At 36.8% G+C, this 27,471-nt stretch overlaps 2 protein-coding genes across 2 annotated transcripts in view; one reads left to right on the top strand and one right to left on the bottom strand.

The window, feature by feature from the left end:
- Positions 1–19,120, bottom strand: part of ralba (RAS like proto-oncogene Ba) — a 30,988-nt gene extending 11,868 nt beyond the window's left edge. Inside the window, exon 1 of the mRNA XM_039687011.2 lies at positions 18,984–19,120. The gene's annotated coding sequence lies outside the window, so the exon portion shown is untranslated. The remainder of the gene's footprint in view (positions 1–18,983) is intronic.
- A 2,208-nt stretch (positions 19,121–21,328) lies between these two features.
- Positions 21,329–27,401, top strand: klhdc3l (kelch domain containing 3-like). The gene is made up of 8 exons (XM_089133129.1): positions 21,329–21,594; positions 22,690–22,887; positions 23,001–23,083; positions 23,262–23,340; positions 23,567–23,613; positions 24,465–24,585; positions 24,706–24,886; positions 26,292–27,401. Exons 2-8 carry the CDS (start codon positions 22,722–22,724, stop codon positions 26,890–26,892), a joined length of 1,278 nt encoding a protein of 425 aa, XP_088989255.1. The 5' UTR covers positions 21,329–21,594; positions 22,690–22,721; the 3' UTR covers positions 26,893–27,401.
- The last annotated feature ends 70 nt before the right edge of the window (positions 27,402–27,471 follow it).

Here is a 27,471-nt window from a genome sequence, read left to right as displayed (position 1 = left end):
TCAGCACACAGCTTTTTTATGAAAACATTTGCCAAATACAAAAATGTACCTTAGATTGATGTTGCAAATCAAGACAATATTAAGCTTTTGAGAGTTTGAACGTCTACTTTCAAAAACTTTGAGGTTGACCCTGACTCGGTGTATAATACTAAATTTGTCAAAATTACTGTATGCAATTAATGAACATTACTGCTTAAGTGTCTTCAATGTCACAGGACCCTTCAGAAATCATTCTAATGTGCTGATTTGGTGCTCAAGAAACATTTGTTTTTATTATCATCAAGGTTAAAGAAAAAGTTTTTCTGCTTAATATTTTTTGTGGAAACCATGATGCTTTTTTTAGGATTCTTTGATGAACAGAAAATCCACACGCACAGTATTTATTTTATCTGAAATAAATATTTTTGTTACAATGTAAAAGTCTTTACTGCATGAAAAATTGCATGCATCCTTGGTCTGGCTTAATAAAAGCATTCATTTCTTATTCAAAATACTAACAGAGCACAAAATGATAAACGGTAGAGTAAAATGTTTAACACAGTACATTTTAATATTATTATTTTTTTGAATGGTTGGCAGCCTCAATTAATACAGATTGTATACTTATGAAATGATCATGCTCAAAGCTGACATTAAACTCTGCTCATAAACTTGGGGTATTAAATGCAAGGTATCTCGATTACAGAGAATAAATATTTCAACAGCTAAAGAAGTTTAGCTTGAAGATGTCTTTCTGGAATTGATTTTACAAAATAATAACTATATAGTAGAGCCAGACCGATATATCGGCCGGCCGATATTAGGCATTTTCCATAATATCGGTATCGGCAGTTATAATGGCCGATAAATGAATATTTCAAAAATAAAATAAAAACGGATGAAACACGCTACAATCACCTCTCCTTGGCCTGTTATATTGAAAATGTATGTTTTACAATTTGCAGTATGATGTTATCTATTGCTAAATTATGGCTCATCATAGACTAGCTAACCACAAAGCAAGCTAATACCACCATCATCAGTGGAAGACCGCTAACGTTAACATTAATGAGCCTGGAAACCACAATGAACTTTTTCTGCCTAAATAAAGTAATGATTACTATAACTAGCATATCTCTAGTTACCGTTCCTGCATTGTAAAATGTAAGTCAGACTTGCGAGGAGTGAACATTTTTTAGACAGAGAAAAAGCATAGAGAAAAACATATCTTGTGCATAAAAGTTAGCTTTTCTTTTAGTAGCTTTTCTTCAAGTGTCCGCTGCAGACTGTCATTCTGTAATGGATTTAGAATCGCTAAATAGTAGGTTTTAGAAGGTAGGCAGCAACTGATGATTGAAAATGGTTTGATGTAGCTTGATGGAAAGAATTTAAAAAGTGCAGGTAAAGGGATAAGCAAGCTGACATTGTAATTATAAGGTAGCTACTAGCTTATAAGGCAATGTAGGGACTAACAATTATTTTATTTAGGGCTGTCGCGGTAACCGCAATATACCGCGCTTCTGACAAGTCAACCGCAGAGGATAGCACGTAACCGCAGCAACCGCGATATTCACGTTTTTTTTTATAAGGCTATACCCTTCTTATTTTGAACTTAATGCATGTGTATTGAATGTTAAACAAGTTCATAACGATAACAAGACTCTTTATCATGGTGATGTGTAGCCTACAGGCTTCACACAGACAGTGAATGAGAGAGATCGGCAGAGCGCGTCATGCGCTGCGCGTGCAATTACCTGCGTCTGTCTTTGAAGTCGTGAAAAGCTTGTCGTGTCAAAGGGAAGCGAAAAATTTATCGCATCATCATTTTAATGTTGTTCTCTTGTTCTGTTGTTCTCAATGTTCTCTTCACGGGTATTTTCCCATAAATGCGCGTCAGCAGCAGCTCTGGTCAGCATCCCACAACATAAGGAAGCCGAAATAAAATCAGTGAGTCACGCATTGAATCAATGGGTCTCTAATAAGTGAAGCATCAGCTTCAGCATTGCCTATGCGAGGCATTGCTGCTCAGCTGAGCCTTGAAAAGTTGAATCTCAAAGTTAAAAATAAATAACATCTTGTTGAATCAGCTTTTTTAAACGTGTTCGTTGAATGAACGGTTCAATGACTCGCTCAAAGTCCGTTGTCATAACAATATGCGAGCTGAGTGAAAGTCTTTCAATGCGCATATACTGTAGACGCTGTTTAGTTTCGGTTACTGAAAATGTCCTCGTTTTTGTCCACATCGTAAACATTATTTATATAGCAACAAAAACATAAAAATTAAATAAATAAATAAATAAATGGCGGTAATACCGCATATCGCGCTATTGAGCCACTCAACATTACCGCAAGGGAAATTCCATAACCGCGACAGCCCTAATTTTATTTATCAGAACTTTAATATATTTTTATGTTCCTCTGTTCTGTTGTGACAATAAAAGAAACAAGTTTCTTTTTAAAATGCTTGATCATATTATTTTAGTTAAAACTCATAAATAACTACGGGAACAACAATAAATAACTATGGGAAATCTGTTCTGAATTTGTTCTGAATTCTGAAGAAAAAAAAAAAAAAATATATATATATATATATATATATATATATATATATATCGGAATATCGGATTTTAAAACCCAAAAATATTTGTATCGGTATCGGCCTTCAAAATCCTTTATTGATCGGGCTCTACTATATAGATCCTCTGACATGCTGTGTGAGAGGAAATATCAGACCTACAGGAAACTTTCTTCACCAAGCTAGGCTTGTATGGAACTTCCTGCCTGGATTGATGGGAAAAACAGTGGGGAAAACTGGGCCAAGATCTGATAGGGCTCCAAACATCCCCCTCTCTCCCTTCCACATCATACACTTACTTCCTTGCATATTTTCCCCGTACGCTCTCATACCCTCGAGACCAGTGCCAGCTGGGAACAGACAGCAGAGATAAGCTATCATCTACAACAGAGACTGCAAAAAGAAATGTACAGCGAGGGAACAAATAAATAACATGACCTAGTACAGGCAGGTTATAAGCTCTGATTCAATGGCAATGCCCTGGTGAAGAATGGGTAAACAAACAATGCACTATATATATATATATATATATATATACACACACACACACACACACACACACACACACACACACACACACACATACACTCTCTCTCTCCATCAGATCTTTCAGTTGAATGTGAGGTTTGAAAAAAGAAATGGAAAAAGATGATACTTTAGCAAAAGAGCAATGAAAAAAACAGTCAGTCTCTGGAAAACCCTGACATACTTATTAGAGCATTCCTCTTAGATGTATTCATGGGACTTTCTTGCCAAACTGCATCATAGGCCTATCACTGTTAATTTCAAGTTGCATTTATGTTAATTAGGGATGCACGATGATATCGGCATGACATAGGTATCGGCCGATAAAAGCTTAAAATTATCATCATTGGCATCGGCCGATATTAATATTTCTGCCGATGAGTCTTGCCGACAAGGTGGCGGCTTTACTATGCACACGTGACGACTGTGAAAGTGGAGCCCCAGCAACATGTCGGCTGTGTGGAAGTATTTTTGAGATCTGTGAAACAGATAACAAACTTGCTGTTTGCAGTACTTATAAAGCACAAGTAATGCGAGGACGAGGAGACGCAAAACAACACTTGTTCAACACTACAAACATGATTACGCATCTTAAGAGCCATCATCCTGAGCAGCACCAAGACTTTTTGAAAAGTAAGAATGGAAAAACGCAGCCTCTACTTCAGTCCTTTGACAAAGCTAGAAAATACAGCAGCAACCACCCAAAGGTAAAAAAAAAAATAAAACAATTTCATTGAATTTATTGCTCTTGATAACCAGCCGTTTAACGTGGTGGAAGAATTGACTGTAGCAGAATAAATAGTACAATGATTTAATCAGTTCTTCCAATGAACAGAAAGCATAATTGATTATTAATTCTAGGAAATATGGTATCTCCCTGAGTAGAATAACCTTTTTCCAGCTAAAGTAAATCAAGGACTAGCAGGGTAATAGCATAGGTAGCTAGATCAATGTTTAAGTGACTAAACATATAGGCTAATGGTTAAATAAACGAAACTACGGTAGACTACACACAACTAAACTAAGCAAAGATTGTATACATGAATCAGGAAAATAAAGAAAAATTAAGAGAGGGAGAAGAAAAGAGTGTCAAGATTACAACCAGTTGCAGACACACATCTCTTGCTGAGATCATTCAGGGAAGCAGAAGTGAGAACAGCCTTTGAAGTGAACTGGTTTTAGGGCCGCTGACAGCAGGGGAGAGGGAATGTTTTCTGGGGATGGGCATTTGATTAAGGCCATTCGCTTACCTGGGTTTCCAGTCACATTGAAAAGCTCTTTGTCTGCGCTAGTCACATTAGCTTTACCATGGACATTTGGTCATCAAGCGTGAGTCCTATTAGCATGTTGAGCCGCACTACAGTAGATAGATGAAGACTTCACTATTAAAAAGCTGTCCTACACTCGCAGGAACTCTCTGGTTCTCACACAGCAGCTGCAATTGACCATTCGCAAAGACCCACCCCCCTTAGTTACTGTTGCTATGTCCGACAAGCTACGCTGCTCTAACGCAGTGAAAAATACATAGCGGACTGACAATACGCTGACAGACAAGACAGACCAGGTTACTTTTCGGTTACTTTTGATATTAAACATATTAGTCTCACCTTTAAATTTTTTTTATTTTAAAAATAAAAAATAAAGTTATGCCTAAAGTTATGCTCTGTTAATGCCTAAAAAGCATCAAGTAAAAAAAAAAAAAAAAAAATCAGTAAGTGATTTAGTAATTATTCTGTTACTTCATAGGTCGTCTCATATCATACCTGGCCGAACCCACAATTCCCAAGTACGACAGTCCATTGGAGTATTGGAAATCCAACCAGGCCCGTTTCCCTGCCCTCGCTTCAGCTGCACGCAAGTACTGTACCTGTGTGCGCCCTGCACAAGTATTGACAGTGAACGGCTGCTTAGCGTTGCCTCTGATGTGCGAAAAGACAAATCGAATGGACAGTGAAAAAGCAGAGGTGCTCATTTTTGTGAAGAAAAATCTACCTCTGGTATTAAAAAAAAAATCGATATCAAAGCCTACGATCACCAACCTTTGCCCAGGATTTAGTGAAGAACATGTAGTACATACACTTTGTGAATGATAGGCACGCAAACTTTGGAAAAACAATATTTATGGTTCTCAGAAAGAAACAACAAAAAAATAATAATTTTTTTTTTGAAAAATTTCAATATATTGTCCAGATTTTTTCCTTAATTAAACGAAAAAAGGTATCAACTGTATGCAAAGTGACCAACATTGTTTTCTGTTCACTGAAAATGTGCACAATTGACCAATTCACTCATGGAGTAAATTTTCATCTCTGGCATTGTACCATATGGGGGCCTTTAAATGAAGATAAAAGGTTTTTGCCAAAAAACTAAATATAAAAGGATATTAAGATATATTTAATACCTCTTGAGTTACAGACATGCAAATTTGGGGCAAAAAAACACGTTTTTTTTTTTCCATTCTTGAATGGTCACTGTTGGCATAATGCAACAAAACCTGCTAAAGTAAATCGATTTAACTGATAGACCTACCAATTTTACCCTGTGTAATTTGGCTCCAAATCATAGTGGAAAATTGTCCTATTATTACCTCCCTCTACAAAATAGTGGATTACACCATAAATATTTTGATTGTTTGATTTATTCATTAGAAAATGTTGAAAAAAAATTGGTACAAAGGGGGATCATACATCATTTCAAAAACTGTCGAGGATAAGACACACAAAAAAAGCCAAAGGCTTAATTACATTGTGGTAGCGAGACTGCCGAGTGGTAGGCAATTGGTTTCCAAGTTGGGTGTCACTTGGACGTGGCTGTGGTTACACGAGGTAAAAACGATATAAATACGGTTTGTTTTCTCACACAAACCGCTCGTTTTGGGTCTTAGGCCATCAATGTGTACATTTACAAGTCATTAAATCATGTTTAATTTGGACTTCTCTGTACATGCTCTTTGAGGTGGACCCCTTATTATACCATTATATGACTGGCAGACAAGAACAGTTTGACCTAAAAATATCAAAATTGAAAATACTGTAGAAACAAAGACACCTACATCTTGGATGCCCTTGAGGTAAGCTAAAACATATCAAAAATTTATTTCAAAGTGAACTATCCCTTTAATACATGATTAATTAACTGTATTTTTTCTATGCACATTTCTGATATGCACTTTCTGTAAAGCTGCTTTGAAACAATATGAATTGTGAAAAGCGCTATACAAATAAATTTGAATTGAATTGAATGCCATGATCATTTATTTACTTTATAATTCATTATTTTTGTCTAATCTGGATTGCAGAGGTTCATCAGTAATCTTATTTGAGACTATTTTATGTCTGAACCTAGGCTCGGTTTTCCCATGCTGCCTTTGCGCAGCGTGATTTTATTTCACACTGCTAGGTAGTCTGGATACCATGGACCAGATTTTCGCCGAAGCGAGGGGACCAATCACAGAAAGGGGAGGGAACAGCAAAACGATGACGACGTGTTTGCGACACACCAAAGCAGGTTGTTTATACCTATGGATCAAACATGGCAGAAGACATGAAGTTACCTTTCAATGCAGCCTTAAATACATACGCCATCAGGTAAATCTCGGGCCCATCGTCTTCTTCCTTGTCTAATTTCTGTCGTTATACATCATCTGGTATAATTGAAACGATTGGCTATTAGCTACGTCATAATAAAGAAATTCAGCTTTTGCTTTATGCAGTCACCATTAAAGGGTTAGTTCACCCAAAAATGAAAATTAAGTAATTAATTACTCACCCCCATGCTGTTCCAACCCCGTAAGACCTTCGTTCATCTTCGGAACACAAATAAAGATATTTTTGATTGAATCTGAGAGCTAGATCAGTCCTATATAGACTGCCTAAGGGACTAACTCTTGACGGCCCATAAAGTCATTAAAGAAAAGGTTTAAATGTTCCATGAGCCTACACCGGCTCAATTATAAGTTCATCAAGCGACGAGAATACTTTTTGTGCGAAAAAAACAACATAAATAACGACTTTATTCCACTATTCCATTACTTCCTTATGGGCGCATGCGCGAGAAATGAGACGAGGACGTTCTCATTCGTCTAATTCTTGTTACCGGCTGCTCACCGCTTAGGAGTTTTACCGCCACCTACCGTATAAAATGATGATCCATATATAAGGCGCTCCGGATTATAAGGAACACTGTCGTTTTTTGAGAAGATTAAAGGCTTTTAAGTGCACCTTATAGTGCGGAAAATACGCTAATTGAAAAGCGTATGTACAGCGCGCATCTTCCTCTGCTTGTAAACAGAAAGTTTTGCGCTTCCAGCTATATCAGCACATCATCTTATACGGTAGGGGGCGGTAAAACTCCTAAGCGGTGAGCAGCCGGTAACAAGAAGTAGACGAATGAGAACGTCCTCGTCTCAGTTCTCGCGCATGCGCCCATAAGGAAGTAATGGAATAGTGGAATAAAGTCGTTATTTATGTTTTTTTCGCACAAAAAGTAGTCTCGTCGCTTGATAAACTTATAATTGAGCCGCTGTAGGCACATGGAACATTTAAACCTTTTCTTTAATGACTTTATGGGCCGTCAAGAGCCAGTCCCTTAGGCAGTCTATGTAGGACTGATCGAGCTCTCAGATTCAATCAAAAATATCTTCATTTGTGTTCCGAAGATGAACGAAGGTCTTACGGGGTTGGTACAGCATGGGGGTGAGTAATTAATGACTTAATTTTCATTTTTGGGTGAACTAACCCTTTAATTGTTTACATGCACAGCTTTTGTTTCAATCTAACTGAATGGGCTATATGCTATGCACGCATAAATTCCGCATTTGACGCAAGGATGCTCGTCCATTTCCGGTTGTGGAGATTAAAGCGGAGGAAAACAGGATTATGGAAGAGTCTTCAAAACACCGATACTTCAAAAGTATCGCGATACTCGGAAATTAAAAACCTCACGATACTTAAATTTATTAGTATTGATACTTTTATGAATGACCGGGCTCCAGATTTGTAAGAGACGTATTTCATGTTGGTGTGTGAAACGCACGCTTCCAGTCCTTCCCTATGGACGTCAGTGTTTCTTCTCCTTACGCGCGCAGCAAAGAAGCGGCATCTGTCATGAGACAAACACTACAGCGAGACTGCTGCATGCGCGAGCACAAGTGATACTTTGGCCGGCGGTCAGTAGCGGAGTGGCTATCCGGAGATTCTGGACTTTTCCAGGTGGGCCGGTAGTGTTTCGAGGCCGCGAGGACCGGTCTGATAGTTATACTTTGCAAGTTCTTAGCAAAACCATCCGGCGGCCAGTACACAATAGTCTCTCAATAGTCACAATAGTCCGAATGAAGACGGTGCACGAGCCGCAAAAACCCATGCAACTGATAGCAGCGAAAAAGTGCGCTCCGCTTGATTTAAAAAACAACAGATTTTAGTGCTAGATCTCTTATTTAATAGCGAAATAAATAAATTATATGCAATTTAACTGGAGATGTTTTATTTATTTTTATATTAGCTGTACAACTTTCACCACAACTTTCATAGATAGCATAAATAATTTGCAAGCTGCTAAAATAAAGCATACAAAGCATCAGCTAAAATTATCTATAGGCTATATGATTAATCAGAGCATGATTGTCAGTGATTTATTTATTAGGTTATTACAGCATTTAAAGAGCACAGACCTATGCAAAGGAGGTGCATGTGAAACGCCCTGTAAGAAATACTTTCCTTTTCAGGAAAAGTATCGAAAAAGTATCGAAATCGCGATTCTTGTAGGGCTGCAACTAACGATTATTTTGATAATCGATTAATCGGACGATTATTTTTTCGATTAATCGATTAATCGGATAAAAAATTATTTTATTTTTTGTTTATTATAACTAAATAAAACTCTAAAAAACACACTCGTTTGTGTGTTAAACAATCTACTTAATACAGACAACTTCATTATAAAGAAAAACAACAAATAAAAAAAATATATATGACCATAACCTATGACAAAAAGCTATTGTGAACTAGATTAGTGGATAACTCAGCAAAACTTAGCCTAGAAAAATCACAAGTGCACAATAATTTTATAAAATCTGAACATTTAGTGAAAAAAACATTCCTTAGTGGGGAAAAAATAAGAGACAATAAGTGTAGCACTAACTCTGGTAAAACGTTACACATTGCTCTTTGTATTGTTGTTATACATTCATGAAAAACATCGTAAAAATCAGATGCACAGTTGTTTTAAATGTAAAGCACAGCTGTTTAGTGAGGAAGCAAAATATAATAGATAGGACAGAACAAGAAAGGCTATTAATAAGCTTTCATTGCGCAAAAGTATTATGAAATGATCATGAAAGAGCTGCACAAAGTGCTTATGCGCATCGCGAGCGCTGAATGATGCGCTTGAAGCAACATGAAGTCACAGGGCGGCGCGCAGCTCTTCAGTGTCCGCCGCATTAAAGTTAAAAGCACCAAGGAAAGAGAAAGACACATTGACTGTGTATTATACAGTATCTATTCAATAGTTTATTAAGCCTTTTCTTTTAACAGTTTTAAATTTCAGTTAGGCTACTGTGAACGTGAAGAACAATTATACTGCGCCGACTTTATAGTGTTGTGATCTAACAGACACTCAGTAGAAAGTGATTAAGTTACAGCAATAAAAGTCTAGCAAGATAGAAAAACCATCATAGACCTTTATCTACGGATTAATTATAATAATAGCCTAACATTGAATCATCTTGGAAAGAGTTTCATCATGTTAACTGTTGTAACCGAACGCGACGCGCTGTTTGAACACCGAATAGAGAATGACTGACAGCCGCAGTGGAGGGAAAAGCTTAGGTTAACTTGAATTTAATGACTTAAATATACATTTCTATCTCACATTATACTAAAGTATGGCTTCATAAAGTATACACGATTAATGTAAGTCACCTATTTGGGTTTCAAAACGGCGAATTTACCAAAAGGTGAATGATTTTCGTGTATGCTGCATATTGATAGCGGTTTCCTGATGCCCGCAAATTAGTTCAAACTCACGGAATCAAGAGCACGCATGCGAGACAGAAGATAATGTGCTCCAAACCGTCCGTGTTGCGCGCGCGAGACAGGGTAGAGCGGCGAGGGAGAGAGACTGCGTGTGCGCCTCATGAAGACGCATGTAAAAGCGCATGTTCCATGTAAACAATCCCCGTGACGTAATCAGACCAACTAATCGATAATGACATTCGTTGACAACGATTTTCATAATCGATTATAATCGATTTTATCGATTAGTTGTTGCAGCCCTAGATTCTTGACTTGGTATCGGCATCGAAACAACAATTCTGGTATCGTGACAACGCTACTTCAAAATGTACCGTCCTCCCGTCTTTGAAACGAAACGTACATACATTTAGATGTAATTTTATATATAGTTATGTTTATTTAATATAATTTTAAAAAGAAGCATAAACACAACGAGGGGTGTCTGTTTTTTTAGTATAACCATGGAGTATAAAATTCAATATAAATTCTCGGTATTGCATTGGACTCTACGATCGGCGGAAGTTATCGAGCATCCGGAAATACCGGAAATACCGCCGTGCATAGAGCCCATTCATTCCGATTGGTGAATCTCACCCTCACTCGTCCTGCTCGCCATAGCAAACATAATGAATGGCGACTGTAGAACACAAAAGCCAAATCCCAGACATTTTGAGTGATCTTGAAACACATTTTCGGGCAGACTCATCAATGAGACTCACTAGTAGCTGTGCTGTTACCGGTAGGCGTAGCCTCCAAGGGCAGCGAAGCAAGTGCATTCTGGGAGTTGTTGTCTTTCATCCACATAAGCCAAAAACACATTTTCTGGCTTTTCTCAGTCTAGAAAGCTCCAAATTCAAAAATAATTTCACATATCTTCTACATAAATGACCCATTTTAAATACACATTCATTTTTCCAGAGGTGAAGTATCCCTTTAAAAGTCACGTTACACCCTCAATGTTATTCCAGACCTCTATGGAAGACAACAATTTTTTTATAGAACATTCCAGCCATTATTTTGAACGTAAAATTCTTCAAAATGTAATTTTGAAAAAAAAAAAACAGGTTTGGAATTGGAACAAAATGACGAACGGCGGCAAGTTAAAAAAATAGTCTGCATTAACTTAAAATTAACTACCAACCAGGATCAGTTATATTTTGTCAGATTTGATAATTTATAAACTAAAAACTGTGCTATGTCTGTGCAGAAAAGCAAAGAATATGTCACCCAAGGAGCTTGTTTCTCCCTCATACTCAAGGTGAGCATCTCTGCTGAATACTAACCATCTAGAGCTGGTACACAGAGGCTTCATTCAGATATATAAAGGCTATGGTGATGAATTGGGACGTTACAGCCATGTTGATATCCAGAACGAGCATGGAGAGAGGTAAATCTCTTCTGATGGAAAATCTCTTTACACATTGGAATTGGATAATACTTTCACACTGAATAATCAAAGCAAAATAATTTCCAACTTGTCACTACTCCCTGCTCTGTGGGAAAGGTGGACTTGGTTTCAACAGCACTGTGAAAACATTCTCCAGAGCAAGTAAAATAAACAGTATCAAGTATCTCCCCATTTCATTTACAGGGAGGAAAAACAATTTGCTTAGCCGTCAGGAAAACATAAGGAACTTTCCATTCAAATAAATTACAGGCACAACCTTAAGCAACAAATCTGGGAACAGACTGTTACTTAAATGAATGTTACACTCAAGTTAATATTTATGAGCAAATGTGAAAAGGCATCTGCCGATAATTGAGATTATTGATCTTTTTTTCCAATTATTGGGAAAACTCATAATTATATGACCATTAATTATAAAGGTTTTAAAATAAGTCTCTCTCTAGCAAACTTTTTTTTTTTTTTAAGAAAACACTGGCAGAGATCTTTATGGGGATTCACAAAGATGGACCGAACCACACAGCAGATCCTTCTCTGTTTATCTCAAACCCTTTTAACACATACTCAGAGACAGAGATAGCCTTCCTTTGGCCTCTCAAGGGAATGCAGGGCAAGAGAAACATGCCATGATGTGGGAGCATTTAGAAGCACAAAGTCAAAACCAAGAGACAAATTACTGAACTGGCCTCACATTCCCCACTGACATCATCATGACCCTCTGCAATCAGGATTACACAACAATAATAAATTATAATGTGAATGATCATGACATTAAGAACACTATAACATTATGCCAGAATAAAATTAATTTAAAAAAAAGATACCCTGGCACAAATTAAAAGTCAGGTTACATAATGTTATTCCAGACATCTTAGGAACAACATGACAGTGAGTAAAAAAAAAATCTGTGAACTATTCCTCAACACAGAGAAGATCTGCATTAACAAAACCTATTAAATGCCAACCAGGATCTGCTACCTGCTGGGAAATGTGGCAAATCAGTGCATCTTGCTTAAGAGGAAGTGCACAGAATATACTAATGATGCTGGTATGAGACGGCCTATGATAAAAAGCAGAACTTGCCCTTTAACCAATGTTTCGTTGTTTTTTTTTTTTTTTTCAGATCACATGACATAGTAAAAGAGAAACAAATCTAAGAGAAACTGATGACATTTGTAAACTTGGCTGGGTTCTTTCAAAAAGTACCCTGATTCACCTCAGAAAGCAATCACTACCACATAGGAGATTTTTTTCAGGGGAAGAAGCCCAGAGCATTAAATAAGTTTGACACAAAGACATGATTCATGAATATGAATTGAAATACATTCAAAAGCCCACACTGTGTTGTAAGTCTTGTCAACCCCAAACTTTTTAAAGAGCCCCTATCATAGCATTTGAAATGTTCCTATTTTTGTTTTAGGAGTTCCCAAAAACAGTTTAACGTGCATGCAAGGATAAAAAAAAAAACACTTCATTTGTCTTATTTTTAACTGATTTGCTCAACGACTCCCAAATGATTCGTTCGACGATTCATTTTCCCAAACACCTCCTTTGAGTGACGCAAATCTGCTGCGATTGGTCAAATGACCCAGTCAGTTGTTATTGGCAAACCGTAGGCAGAGATTGTCGGCAATGGAACGCCCATAACCAGGACTATAGCCTGTCAAGTGTTGAAAATTGTATATATTGTTTAAACAAACGGGTCAGAAAAAGTGCACTTTCCACACGGTCCCTTACTCACACTCACGTCTAAGTCGTTTAGGAGGTAATTACCATTTTTCAATAAATGTCTGGTGAATATCAAAAACAAAACTAACTTTACCCCGCTTAGAAGCTGCACGGAGTGTACACAACACACACAACACAATACAACTATATTGTGCATGCTACAGAAAACATAACAGCAAACATTATTAATATTATTTACAGGTTGTGATTCGGAGGAGGACGAACCTGATCCATATACACTGGATTGCAAATATTACTCGTTGCAAATATGAACTCTGACCACTGATTCCTCACATGGTCGTCCCTGGACAATGGAAACAAGTGGCTGAACTGTTTTTGCAATGTAGAACACAGCGTCTTCTCGACATGATGCGATTCAGCTGAAGTATTTGAATGTGTTCTAGACGTCACTTCAAGTCTGCGCGCGCAGTTGTCGGGAGCGGCCAATGACCTCTCTACGTCACGATGTAACAGTTAGACTCGTTTCAAAAACAATTCATTTCATAGACTCAGAGTTGACTCTCACTTTTGAAGGACAATAACTTTATATATGGTGCACTTTCAGATATAAATCTTTGCAGGATGTTTTCATTCCCTTAGAGCTATATTCCACACTACATGAACAGTCATTTTCAAAAATCCATGATAGAAGTAGGCCTATAGATAATTTCACAAGATGTAAACAACACTGGTCCATAAGCACTTCCTGTTTTAGTTTTTTTAACACTACATATAAGCTGAGATAAAATACAACCAACAGAACATTTAAAACTGAATCAAAAAGTTCAAAGAAACATCTTTAAGATGTTTTTCTTTACATGTGAAATAAAGAAAACTGAAACAGGAAGTGTTTCTGGACCAGTGCTGTTTACATCTTGTGAAATGGTCTATTTGGCAAACCCAGCCCTATACACCTGCAAACATTATTATAGATAAAACATAATATCTGCATCATATAACAAAGAGGGGCGTCAATAGTTACACATCAGCATGAAATCTGGAACATGTTATGACTTAGATAGCGAGAATGTTTGCTCAATCATCTAGAATTAGGTTTAATCCTATCAAGTTTTAAACTTGATTCTATTCATGAATAGAATCAAGTTTAAAACTTCACTTTAACAGTGAAGTCATGTGTCTCTACTCAGTTTATGAATAAACTGAGTAGAGACACATGACTTCGCTGTTAAAGTGGGATATTTTGTTGAGGAACATTTAAAAAAAGCATCTGAGCAGGTGATTACTGACAAAACAATGAACAGCCTATGCTTATTCTACAGCCATTCATAAAATCAAATCTAGTATTTCTTAACATATTTTTTCGATAGGCAATAGCCTAAGCCTCTAGTACACATTCAACACCAAAGCAGATGTGTTCCTTTTTGATTTATTTAGTGATATTTAATAATATCAATATTATTAAAGTGGCCATTTTACAATGACTCACTCTCTTTCTAACACTTCAGCTTTTTCCAGAGCAAATTTTTTGCAATTCAGGGACCGGGGAACAAAGTCTCAAAATCTTTTGGACTCTAAACCCGCTCAAGACTCAAAACCTGCTCCTAATGCTACACAGACAACTAGTTATGAATCACTGACCTTTATTTTACCAAAACTCGACAACTGAAGTCCTCCTGTTCATGCATTTATGCAAATCGGAGTCCAATAAAAGTAGTGAAGGAATTTAAATATCTAGGTCTTGTTTTGGATTCAACCTTTACTTTCAAAAAGCATGCTAAGAAAACTTGCATCATGCTAAAATACAGTTAGTCTGCTTTTAGACATATTAGGGAATATAATGACTCATGATGCTGCAAAAATTTACTTGGAGGCAATGATAATTCCTCATATTAATTACTGTATTTCTTGTTGGTCACAGATGAGTGACACAGCAACAAAACCATTAAAATCTTTATGTAATCAAGCTGTTAAAGTATTAGACAAAACACCACTGAGGTATCATCATCACAGCATGTTAAACATGTGGAACAAACTCTAACAGAGTCTGAAACCTACCTTAGACCACAAGGATCTTTCTCGCAAAACAAGGAAAGTGCTATTGGAAAACTGTTATTTCAATGTGTGGCATTGCACAAGAATGTATAGCCTGTCTTTTTATATTGTTGTTCAATGTTCATTAAATAAGCATTAGCTTCCAAGCTAATATCAAACAAGACGCTAGCAATCAGGGTATTAAAAGGTATATAAAAGTTCAGAAATATGAACAGGTCAGGTATTATTATACTATAATAATAAATCATAAAGATCGAAAACATTGAGGTAACTAGTAGATGACTTTAAAAGTCCCATACTGAAGGGTGATAAGGGCGAAGTCACTATTACCAGAGAGGTTACACCCAAACAACCTAGTGACTGGTAAAAACTGTCACTGCTCAGAATTTAAAATAAAAAACAAACATATAGATGACAAGTAGATGACATAACAGGACGGTCCTCACTGCAGAACACAAAATCCAGGGGGAGGAATTGGATCCAGATCCAAAATCTCCCACCTTATATACCCTAAACCTGTCCATCTCCACCCCCTGAACCCTAAACTCAGTCCTAATCCTACCCATCTCCACCCCGTAGATCTCGATCCAACTCCACCCCCTGGATCTCGTGTACTGCAATGAGGTGCTACTGGATATAACAGATTCTGCTCAAGTCAGCCTATACATGCAGGCTTGACTTCAAGGTTAATATGAAGCCTATGCTACTGTAAGGTCATCTGAATCTATATTTAATAATAGTTACACTACTAAGGAGACAGAGAAGCACATCTATCCAGAGACATATTTCAATAATGGTCAAAAAAGCTTACATGGGCTGGATTGTTTTGTGTAAACAAAGGAAACAGCGGAGAAGCAAAAAACAGGGGAAGTAGTGGATTCACATGCTACATTTTTACCATTATTATTTAGGTGAATATAGGACGCTTAGAAGTCCCTGAAATTAGCCCGTATGCCAACCCGAACCCTGCTCAAAACATTTTTTGAATGGGAACTTCGGTCTGGACTCGATCCAGTATGATTGGTTCAGAAATCGTCGGGCCAATCAAATTCCCAGGGTAGGCTTAAAAGAATGATGGACAGATGATCTGCAGTTACGTAATCATCACGTTATTAAAGAGCGCTTGGTTTGAACTGATTTCCCTCAAAGTTGCCTGCAGCTGAAGAATTGAGATAGAAAGATGTGTTTGCGTCCTTTCAACAGGATTCGGCAAAAATGTATTTTATCAGCTTGCTCCGATGGTCACTAAGAAGATGGGATGCAATGAAAACCCTGTGGTCGTTGTGGTTTCTTCTTTGGTTGCACTAATGGAGGACCAAGTAAAAGAAGCAACACTCATTATTTTACTACTACTTCCAACGTGTGTGCACTGGAGTTCTGTTGACAACTATGCATAGCTCAGCATACGTCACTTACTGCGTTGCTCTGAATTGTTGTAGGCCTATTCGATTCGCCTTTGACTAAGCCACGCCCTAGAATGTAGATTGACCAATCACAGCGCAGCCAAGAACGAGCTCCCACAGAGGTCCAACACTTTTTCACAGTGCTCCGTTGACTTTCAACACAGGCGTCTCATATTTTTGGTCTCGGCAGGCTATTACTGTCGTAGTTTTCTAAAAAATTTGGTTAAACGTTGTGCCTGGGGCATTTGTAACACAGATTCACGTTTCCCAGAGAGGTTGGAGGGGGGTGCCCGTTTTTTCCCTTCCCAAAACCGAAGTAAAATCCTGACAAGTGTCGTCTTTGGATTAAACTGTATGGACGTCCTGTCAGCTAAACACAGCAAAGATCAACAAGCAAATCTTTTTTGCTTCTAACCTTACTGTGAAGTTAGTTAGACCGTTTTATAATGTTTTAGGTTATGATTTCAGTTCTCATACCGGTTGTTGATAAGCTAGCACACGCTGCTAATAAGTACAACGTTATATTCGTGTAGTCCATTTGCTTTGTAATAACGATTATAGAAGTGAATAGAGACCTACCCAGCTTTGCATGAACAGTGTTGCTCCCTGATATTGTTAGTCCCAGCCTCCGTCTCGATTAGTAGGGAATGCGGTGGTTCATTTTTTGACTGTGACTGGTAACGTTATGCTTTTGCCTCTATTTTGGATGCCTTGTTGTTCCTTGCATTTCACCTGTATGTCTTGAGTATAGCCTTCGAACGCATATTGCAGCCCCTTTTGCCTACTTCTATCGGACACTTTATTTGCTACATTATTAAAAGTTTGATAACATTTCAGCAGGAAAAGCTGTCACAGCATAAGCCATGTTGATACCAAACCAGAGCCCAGATGAAGTTTGTCGGATGTAAAAACAGTAACTAAGGGGGGTGGGGCTTAGCCAAAGGTGAACTAAAGGTGCGTTCCATTCGACCGTAAGTGGACTGCGAAGTGGACTTCACAGGGTATTTTGCCATCTTAAGTGAGACTCCAATTCGAAGGGAACGAACATGTTCATTTCGAAGGGCACTGCAAACGGCATAGGGAATAAGGGAACATCGATACATCACTTCACAGGAAGTCAGTGAAGTCCACTTCAACTGATATACCGTGTTCAGGGAGTAGGGAGCAGTGAACACTTGTGTAGGGACCCTGTCGAATGGAACGCACCTTGAGTGCAGAGTTGTTGTTTTTTTTTTTTTTTCTCTCTTCGTTTTTTTTCTTCCTGGTTTGGTTAAGACACGCCTCATAGATTCACATTCTGACTAGAATATGATTATGACAAAGTCAGGCTATGCTGAAATATTAGTAGAAGTAATTTTAAGGTAACACTTTTCATACACAAATGGAAGTGAAACATTCCATGAACACAATTAGTGTCCAAAAATTATATAGTTTATTATATAGTTTATAGTTTATTATATAGTTAATTATATAGTTTATTGTTTATTAAATTATAATTATAATATAATTTTATAATTATAAATTATATAGTTTATTGTTTATTTTAATATATAGTTTATATATTAAAAATAATAATAATTGTTGTTTTATGTTCTTAACTGTGTCCAGCAGAAAGACAAATCAGCTATTTGTATTTTTATGTATTTATGTATTTATTTATTTATTTTACTTATGGGAAATACAAGTTTTGCAATACAAACTAATATTTGGCCCGAAACATAATGCCACTTCTGAATGACAACTTCATTGTGAATTTTATTTTATTTTTTAATAATAAAGTTCTTAACAAAAACACGATTTAATTGTATGCATTTAATGTGTATTTGTAGGCTATTTAGGGTTTAAGTAAAAATAAGTCATATTTAATTCATTTGACCTAGTGAGTTTGACGTGCCATATTTTGCCGTTGTACCACCTACATTTACTTACTATACTTTATTTGCTGAATAGGAAAATCAATGTAAGGGACACATGCTGTACTCTATTCATTGAAAATGTTAAATATATTTGATTCATACACGTAGGCTACTAACGTTAGGCTACACAAGCAGAACATAAACGTTGGTGTTTTTAAAATAAACCTCCACATCAATTTAACACGCGCAACATCCGCAAAAACGCCTGTCTCGCGCAATCTGTCATCGGCGGGGTCCAACTAGCAAAATAATTATAACGGCTGTCATATTCAACTGACATTTTTCATAAAGAGTGAAATATGAACAGACGGGCTTCTGATAACTGACTGTAAAACAGTAACAAAAGCTCGAGCTGGCGTAGAAGATCATTTCTAGATTTCAAAAACGAGCAAAAGAATGGATAAAAAAGAACCCAAATATACACATTACCTGTGTCGGTGACTTTGTCCTCCACAGTCTCGTCTGCTATCTTGTGGAACGCATTAATCGCCTGTTCCGATACACCCTGTAGTTCCTCTGAAGCTGAAGCTGCTGGTGTCATAAACCCCACCCTCTGGACATGCAAATGAACAGGATGTGATGTCATTAACCGTAGACCCCGCCTTCGTGAGGAGGGATGAACGGGATATGATGTAATAAACAGATATTCTGCAAGAGATAGGCTACTATCCATCCATAAAAGATAAAAATAAAAAAATAAAATAAAAACAGGCTACTATCCATAACTTGTGATGTTTTATTATTATTATATATTTTTTATTAATGCTACATTAACAAACAGTATATATATACAAGTATATATAAATACATCTATACATACAAGCAGTATAAACAATATATCAAAACAAGGCGAAATTATGATACCGAATACATTAAGAGAGGAGATATGAAAGAAATTAAAATAGAGTAAGAGAAGAAGGAAAGGGAAGATGAGGGCATACAAGAAAAAAAGAAAACATATTAAACATGGTAAAAATTCTAGATGTTTCATTGCTTTCTTATTAACAGATGTGGGTTTACTGTTCAAATATTTAGATTTATGGATATGGAATTGTCCAATATATAAAAGAAGGTTTATACAAAAACATGCATTAACAAAACTATTGTCTTTGACATAAAATCCAAAAAGAATGTGTCTAGAAAAATTACAAAAAAAAAAAAAAAAAAAAAAACCTTTTAGGCAAAGTTTAGAGAGTCAGTCAATGACTTTAATAGAAAAATACTGTATTCATAACTGTAACTTTTTATACACAAGTTTGCAATCTTCATGCATGATGTTACAGTGTTGACATAAAGACAAAAAAAACCTGTTAAAATGCAGGTATGATAAGAACTTGAATATGCTAATTAACTTTTTTTTTATTATTCAAAGGCAGTGAATAACTGTCACAAAAACTACCCTATATCATAATATACAAAATTATAACATATCCCAAACACTGGTTTTAAAATTGCATGAAACGGAGGTTGCGTTAGTCTTCTTTTCAGCTTCTCTGTCAAAAAAAAACAATTAAGGATGGGACTTTTTTCCCCATCGGGAGTTGATTGGACCATTGTTGTTTGGTATTGCTGTGATGATCTCATGTGAGTGACAAGTTGTCACACCCTAGGCTATTTTGATTAAAGAATTAATAATAATACATCGACAAATCATTTATAATAAATACTGCCATAAAATAATATGAGTAGTCAAGGATTACCAAGTATGAAGGCCCCCTTCCTAAAATATTAAAAACAGATATTTTATTTAAGTTTTAAACTGTATAAGAAAAAAAAATCGTCTCCTTAATTAGTTATTAAAATGTTATCTGAAAAATATTACCATTGCAAGTTGACATTAAAAGCAAAGATAGCCTACCGTACAGTAAATAGGTTATTGATGCCCCCTTATTGTTGAACTTGTGAATGAATGAATGAATGAATGAATGAATGAATGAATGAATGAATGAATGAATGAATGAATGAATGAATGAATGAATGAATGAATGAATGAATGAACAAACTATAATGATACCATACAGACAAATAACAATATAAAATTCAGACAGTTTACAAATGAGCCAAGATAGTTTGTATGGTTTTGAGTTTCTCCAGAAAGTGAAGTTGCCAGGCCTTCTAAGGAGGTGTTGTGGTTACAGGAGAATTCCTCAGTGGACTGTGGAAATTTAAGCCTGAGGAAGTGGTTTACAGTCAACTTCCAGAAGTCAACAATCATTTCTTTTGTTTCACATTAAGAAATTGATGTCTTTGCGGTACAAGGTCTCTCACAACCCTCCAGAACACACTGTAACATCAGTTACGATCCGGACTTAGAACACAGTTTTGAGGACCTCTAGTGTTGCGAGGAGCACTTTCTGTTAGGCAGGAAATCAAGGAAATCAGTTGCAGAGCAGTGTTAAGTGCAAGAATGGACTGGAGTCATTCAGTGATAGGCATGATGTTGTTGAATGAAGAACTGAAGTCAGTGCACAGCATGACAAAAGTGTCTTCACATGACCCTCTCATTCATACAGCAGAGTAGCTCTGTCTGTAGGCATCATGGGAGTACTGGAAATGTCTGCATTTAGACCTCTACTTTGGTGGGGAATTGTGAGGCTGTGGCAATCTTCCTACTGAAATAGCATGTGACCGATGATGAAATCATCCTCACAGATGGCAGGTTTCAACATGTTTGTATCCTGGACATGTTCTGGCTTAACAAACAAATTCCCTAATTTGAGTGACTGGTATGCAAGGAAATGGATAGTCATAAATTAAATAGGAAGACTCTATCCCCTGGTTCACTGTCTACAAGCTCGTGAGCTCGCGAGGTTACAACTTTTTTCTTTTCTTTTCTTTTTTATTTTATTTTTTTATACAGTCTGTGGCTGTGGGTTACAGTCAGACCCTCTTGAGAAAGAATGAACGTAACAGAAGTTCTTCGCCCCTCCTTCTCTTCTACTCTGGCACTCTTTCTGGCAGCAATAGCCTAACGTTACTTCACAATCGTTCCAATGAAGATCAATGGGAGGACACAGACATTCACCGATGAGTGTGCGCGGTAAGTTATTCTAAATTTGTCAACAACGCAGTCTAAACGGTTACATTACAGTCAGCAAAAAGGCAAACATAACAAACATTTGCGCGTCTCTCGACGACCTCTATCCCCCACTCGTTGTTGCTATCAGTTAAAACGGTTCTTCACTGCGGTCACGTGACACGTTCAGGACTTTCTTTAATAACGACTTAAGTCACTTATAAACGTATTGTTTATATATCTATGCAAGTATTTACCCAGCAACCAATGTAAAGTGATTAGGTAACTAAATGTATCTTACTTTCAAGTGCCCATTTTAAATGGCAATGATAGTAACGTTAGATGTATAACGGGCTGGGCGTTTGATCACGCGGTGATGAGCAACATAAATATTAAACGTAAGTTACGTCTTAAGTATTTACTTTAAAGTTTTACTTTAAGACTAATAGTCTTAGTCGACGAATCCCTTACCAAACGTTACGTGTCTAGGCTATTTTTAGATTTTTGTAATAATGGAAGAAATGTAATTTTCAAGAAGTTCACATTTGTTTAAAACAATAACGTTAGCCCTCTTTGTTAGATATTAAACCATAATCAAACATTACCATTTCAACAATTTTCTTTGTACAAAGTTAGAAAAGAGTGAGTGAGAAGATAGCATACTCCGGAAACTGTATTGTGGTCCGTAAACAAAACAAAACAAAAAGAACAGGAAATAACTGTTTCCTTATCAGTTGGTAAGCATGATTGGTTCATATGATTCACATTCATACAGTAAACATTATGTCAGTAGTGGCAACAAGTAACTCTTTTGGGGTGAGAGAAATTTTTAAATAGACAATTTTAACATTATTGTGTCAAAATGTACCACTGTTTATATAAAAGCCATTTTTATATATATTTTAGGGTCTAATATCCAATGTTGCTTACTAGATACACCTGTTCTGTGGTCAAATATTTGCTCAACACTTACCTAATGTATTACCTAACACCATAATAAAAATTCCTTTCATTGCAATATTCTTGTTCTGCTGTGTTTGCTATTCTAGGAAGTTTTGTTGTTAACTACATTGATGACTACATTAGTAGCCCTTGTGTATTTCATGCTTGTCTTCACAGGAATTAACCCATGAGACTCTCAAAGCCCAAGCATGAATCAGGGGAGCGGTGCTTGTTTGTGGACCTCAGTGCCACAACACTGCCCTGCACCATCTGATCGTTACAAGCACGCTTCTTGTGCCCACAGAGAAAATGTTTACTTACTAGGTGGTAGAGAAAAATGCTCGCTGGTAATGGATTTCTGGAAATATAAAGTGGGTATGTTATTGTTATTTATCTGTCTGTCTGCTGCTTTGGATACTTGCACTTGTTATTGCACAGTATATGCAGCATTGACTGATTATAATCAGGGGAAATGTCTATATTTTTAGTTTGTAATGAGTGGACCAAGCTTCCTTGTAATAGTGAAGAAGCACCTGAAGAACTGGAGGAGCACACTATGGTAGCACATCAGGTACTTATAAATTAATTTATTCATTATAACAAACCCACTGTCAGGGATTGGGATTTGACCAGTTTTGAGGAACATTGTGGCTTTGTGAAATGTACATTTTCATATATTTACATAGATTTAATTTTTCATGTAATATATTTCTTATAATCATATAATTATTTCCACTTTTTCTTCTAAGGAATTTCTCTATGTCTTTGGAGGAATGCAAGATTCATCGTATACTAACTCAAAAATTCCCTTTTGGGTGTTTGATATAGGTATGCTTTTCTTTTCTGTTCAATTTTATGACAAGTTATAAGCATAACAATCTAAAATAAAAATGTAATAGGTCAAAATTAATCTGAATTTCAGATTTTTTTTGTTTGTTTTGTCCCCATTTTCCTTTACTGACAGCAACACTTGAGTTGCATAAATGCAGATTTTGTTTTAGCACAGCAATATGTCACTTTGTTGTTCACCTCTTCAGTTTTATATTCTCTGTAGTTAAAAACTGCTGGATTAACTGGAAAACAGGGAGTGACAATTTACAGGTGAACATCTTTGATTTTACAAGACTTAAAGGGTTAGTTCACCCAAAAATGAAAATTAAGTTTCTAATTACTCACCCCCATGCTGTACCAACCCCGTAAGACCTTCGTTCGTCTTCGGAACACAAATGAAGATATTTTTGATTAAATTTGAGAGCTGTATAACTACCACATTGGCTCCTAAGGGACTGCCTCTTGACGGCCCAAAAAGTCAATGAAGAAAATGTTTAAATATCCCAAGTGACTACCGTGGCTCAACTATATGTTTATCAAGCGATGCGAATACTTTTTGTGCGAAAAAACAAACAAAAATAACGAGTTTATTCGACTATTTCTTTTCTTCCTTGTAGGCCAGAACGAGACTTTCTTATAGATTTCCACGACGCATGCGCGAGAATTGCGATCTGAAGTAGTGTAAGCTGGTGTAAGCAGATCGCAAATCTCGCGCATGCATTGTGGAAATCTAAGGAAGTCTCGTTCTGGCCTACAAGGAAGAAAAGAAATAGTCGAATAAACTCGTTATTTTTGTTTGTTTTTTCGCACAAAAAGTATCCGCGTCGCTTGATAAACATATAGTTGAGCCACGGTAGTCACTTGGGATATTTAAACATTTTCTTCATTGACTTTCTGGGCCGTCAAGAGGCAGTCCCTTAGGAGCCAATGTGGTAGTTATACAGCTCTCAAATTTAATCAAAAATATCTTCATTTGTGTTCCGAAGACGAACGAAGGTCTTACGGGGTTGGTACAGCATGGGGGTGAGTAATTAATGACTTAATTTTCATTTTTGGGTGAACTAACCCTTTAAAGCTGGAATACTTGATGGTCCATGTAATATAGTAAACTGTTTTTGCAGGGAGTGACACCAGCAAACAGAAAAGGGCATAGTGCAGTCATCTTTGGGTCATTTATGTATGTCTATGGTGGATACATTGATATAAGAGGATCAACAAAAGAATTCTGGAAATTTGATTTTGGTGAGTGTTATTACATATTTATGCTTTTTGGTATGCAAGTATCTCTGAAGATTGAATAATTACTGTTATCGATTTTAGCTAAATGACCTTTCCAAACTAATTATATTTACTACATGTTAGATTCCAGGATGTGGTCACTACTAAGCAGTGCACAAGGTGGGCCTGGTCCCAGACATGGTCACTCAGCTGTGACACACCAGGACTGTATGTACCTCTTTGGTGGCTTGCAGGGCCTTAGGGAACAGAAGGACTTGTGGAGCTGGAATTTTGCCAGTCAAACCTGGAGCCACATCAATTTCCAGTGAGTTTCTTTATTAACACCCATTGTTAATTTCTTCTATAATTATGTGTGTCTATCTATCTAAATTCCCTGACTTGATGATCACAACTGATTCTCAGTAAAAATGTCATACTCTTCATACACGACCTCTAAACATTCTTTCATCATGTGAGCAGTCACATGCAAAATGATCCATTCAATTACATTTTTTTGTGTGTGTGTCATTGTTATACACAATAGCATTCATCTAGACAAAACTGACATACTTGTATAGTAAGAAGTCAGTGTCAACAAAAATGTTAAATTTGTATGTAGCGAACATTTCCAGGATATATTGCCATGGTGATATATGTTTATATATATATATATATATATATATAAACATTTTGACCTGTACGACTCACGTTATGACAAAGGTTTTGGTGTAATTGGCCACTACATTAAGTTACTACATTGTACATATGCAATAGAGTTAAAGGGATACTCCACCATTTTTTTTCATATTTAACTGTTATTCCCTTTACTAAGACAAGTTGATACATACCTCTCTCGTCTCTGCTCTGTCGTGCGAGAAACTCTGGGTCGAACATGTATAGGCGAATCATTCCGGTTGCTATTTTACAACATTGGACGTTTTCAAAACAATTTCCCCCAAGTGCACCGACGGGTGAGTTGAAACTCATTATAATATACAAAACTGTTATCCACTCACGGCAGTGGGCGTTTACTTCTAAGTCTTCAGTGCGAGACGCCCATAAAAACCAAGCGCTTTTCAGCTAGGCTCAAAACTAGGGTACAAAATAGCCTATTACTTATTCATTTTGATGTTTTTGAATGCAAAAACCAAGCGAATGTCTTAAGTTGACCACAGACAACAATAAAATAAAATTTAAAAAGCCAGTTCATGACCCCTTTAACTTATCTCAGTTTAGTTCATTCATTAGGATCCAAGCAGAGAAGCGACCAAAGACGTGATGATATTACTGTGCCGAGTCCATAGATATACTGTATATGCGCCGAGTCGAAGTGTTCCCAAGTGGTATTCCGCCATATATTATAGTTATCCACTTCACACGCTTAGAAAAGTGCAAAGTTTTATTTTGTGTCATCATTCTTGGTCAAGTTACACTGCTAGTGTAACTGTATTTAAATAGGGAACATTTGGAGGTGTTTGGTCGCTTCTCTGCTTGGATCCTAATGAAGGAACTGAGATAAGTTAAGTTCTATCAAAGTGTCTCACACACCAGATTGAGTGCTCGCACTGAGACAAGAGAGGTATGTATCAACTCGTCTTAGTTAAGGGAATAACATAGTTTAACATGAAAAAAAGTTTAGAGAATGTAAGTTCTGTTGAAAAAATAATGAGCCAAAGCAACTGAGGAAAAACTAATCAGAAGCATCTAAACGCATATTTCCTACTCTGTAGTTCAGGTCCCCCGAGGCTGGTTGGTCACTCTGCTGTATTGTTCAAAGACAGCATGCTCATCTTTGGTGGAGGGGACACCCAGAGTTCCCCTCAGAACAGCTTGTGGACGTTCAACTTGAAGACAAAGGACAGGACCTGGAAGAAGCTTGCATTGTTGCCTGGATCTGCCTCTCTGTGCCGGATTCACCACTGCAGCATTGGCCTAGGCCAGAGTTTCCAGCCAACAGCACCAAACAATGTCTTTTTCAGGGAAATACCCTACTCTCACAACATCAATAACAAGCTGAGGCCATTTAAGAACAAATGCCAACCGTCACTCAGCACAATGCAAGAGCCCTGTATTGAGCTCCAGACTTTCTATATGGACAATAAGAAGTGTTTAGCAGATTTGAGTACTGCACTGAAAGACACTAAGCTTAAAGGAAGCTGTCTCACCTTTGAGAATCAGGAGGCTGTTTGCAAGGAGGGGGATAGTGGTGACCTTACAGAGGAAAACGAGGACGCCATGTTTCTCCATATGCCTGACTTCCTGTTAGTCCTGGGTGGTAAACCTCTACAAGGACAGCATATGATTTCAGTGTGGCATATGACAGTGGCATAAATATGATGTTTTCAGTGCATTCTACTTTCTCTATGAGAAAAGAAAAGGCATTAACAAAAATACCCATATATCCTTGTGGGAGAACGTTTGCATTAATGGATTTCAGTCATGTACAAACTCTTTACAGCGTCTGTAATTATTACCTTGAAGGTGAAGTTTGTCATTTTTTATGGCACAATACTTTCTCCTACCATTTTAATGTGTATAAACCATAATCAACAACTCTAAGTTAGATATTTGGATGATGTCCCTGACAAATCGCTCTGAGGTGCTATCAGAATATTGCTCTATAGTTTAATTGACAGAGACTGTGATATTTTTGTTCTCTGTGTGTTTTGTAAGATCCACGGATATTACTGGCAGAACAGCAGCATCATGCGACCTTTACACATTTATTTTCTTGCCTTCACGTTGTTTCAAGATGGCTGCACTTAAATGATTTAATAAGTAATGCATTACACGAGTAATATGGAATCCATTCTCAACTATTAAAATTTGTTACAGCAGTAGTTATGTTATCATTATTATTTTATTTTATTTAAAAAGTAATATAGGAAGGTTTATAAACATATATTCCTA

Source organism: Pimephales promelas, chromosome 7, assembly GCF_988280905.1.
Source record: "Pimephales promelas chromosome 7, fPimPro1.hap1.1, whole genome shotgun sequence".
Taxonomy (NCBI): domain Eukaryota; kingdom Metazoa; phylum Chordata; class Actinopteri; order Cypriniformes; family Leuciscidae; genus Pimephales; species Pimephales promelas.
The sequence above is the reverse complement of the archived record's forward strand: the minus strand, read 5'-3'. Positions and strand labels throughout refer to the sequence as shown.

Coding starts and splice junctions, on each gene's coding strand:
- klhdc3l (XM_089133129.1), top strand. CDS start 22,722: ATGAATCAGGGGAGCGGTGCTTGTTTGTGGACCTCAGTGCCACAACAC. Junction 23,341..23,566: donor CTTTTGGGTGTTTGATATAG/GTATGCTTTTCT, acceptor TATTCTCTGTAG/TTAAAAACTGCTGGATTAAC. Junction 24,586..24,705: donor ATTCTGGAAATTTGATTTTG/GTGAGTGTTATT, acceptor ACTACATGTTAG/ATTCCAGGATGTGGTCACTA.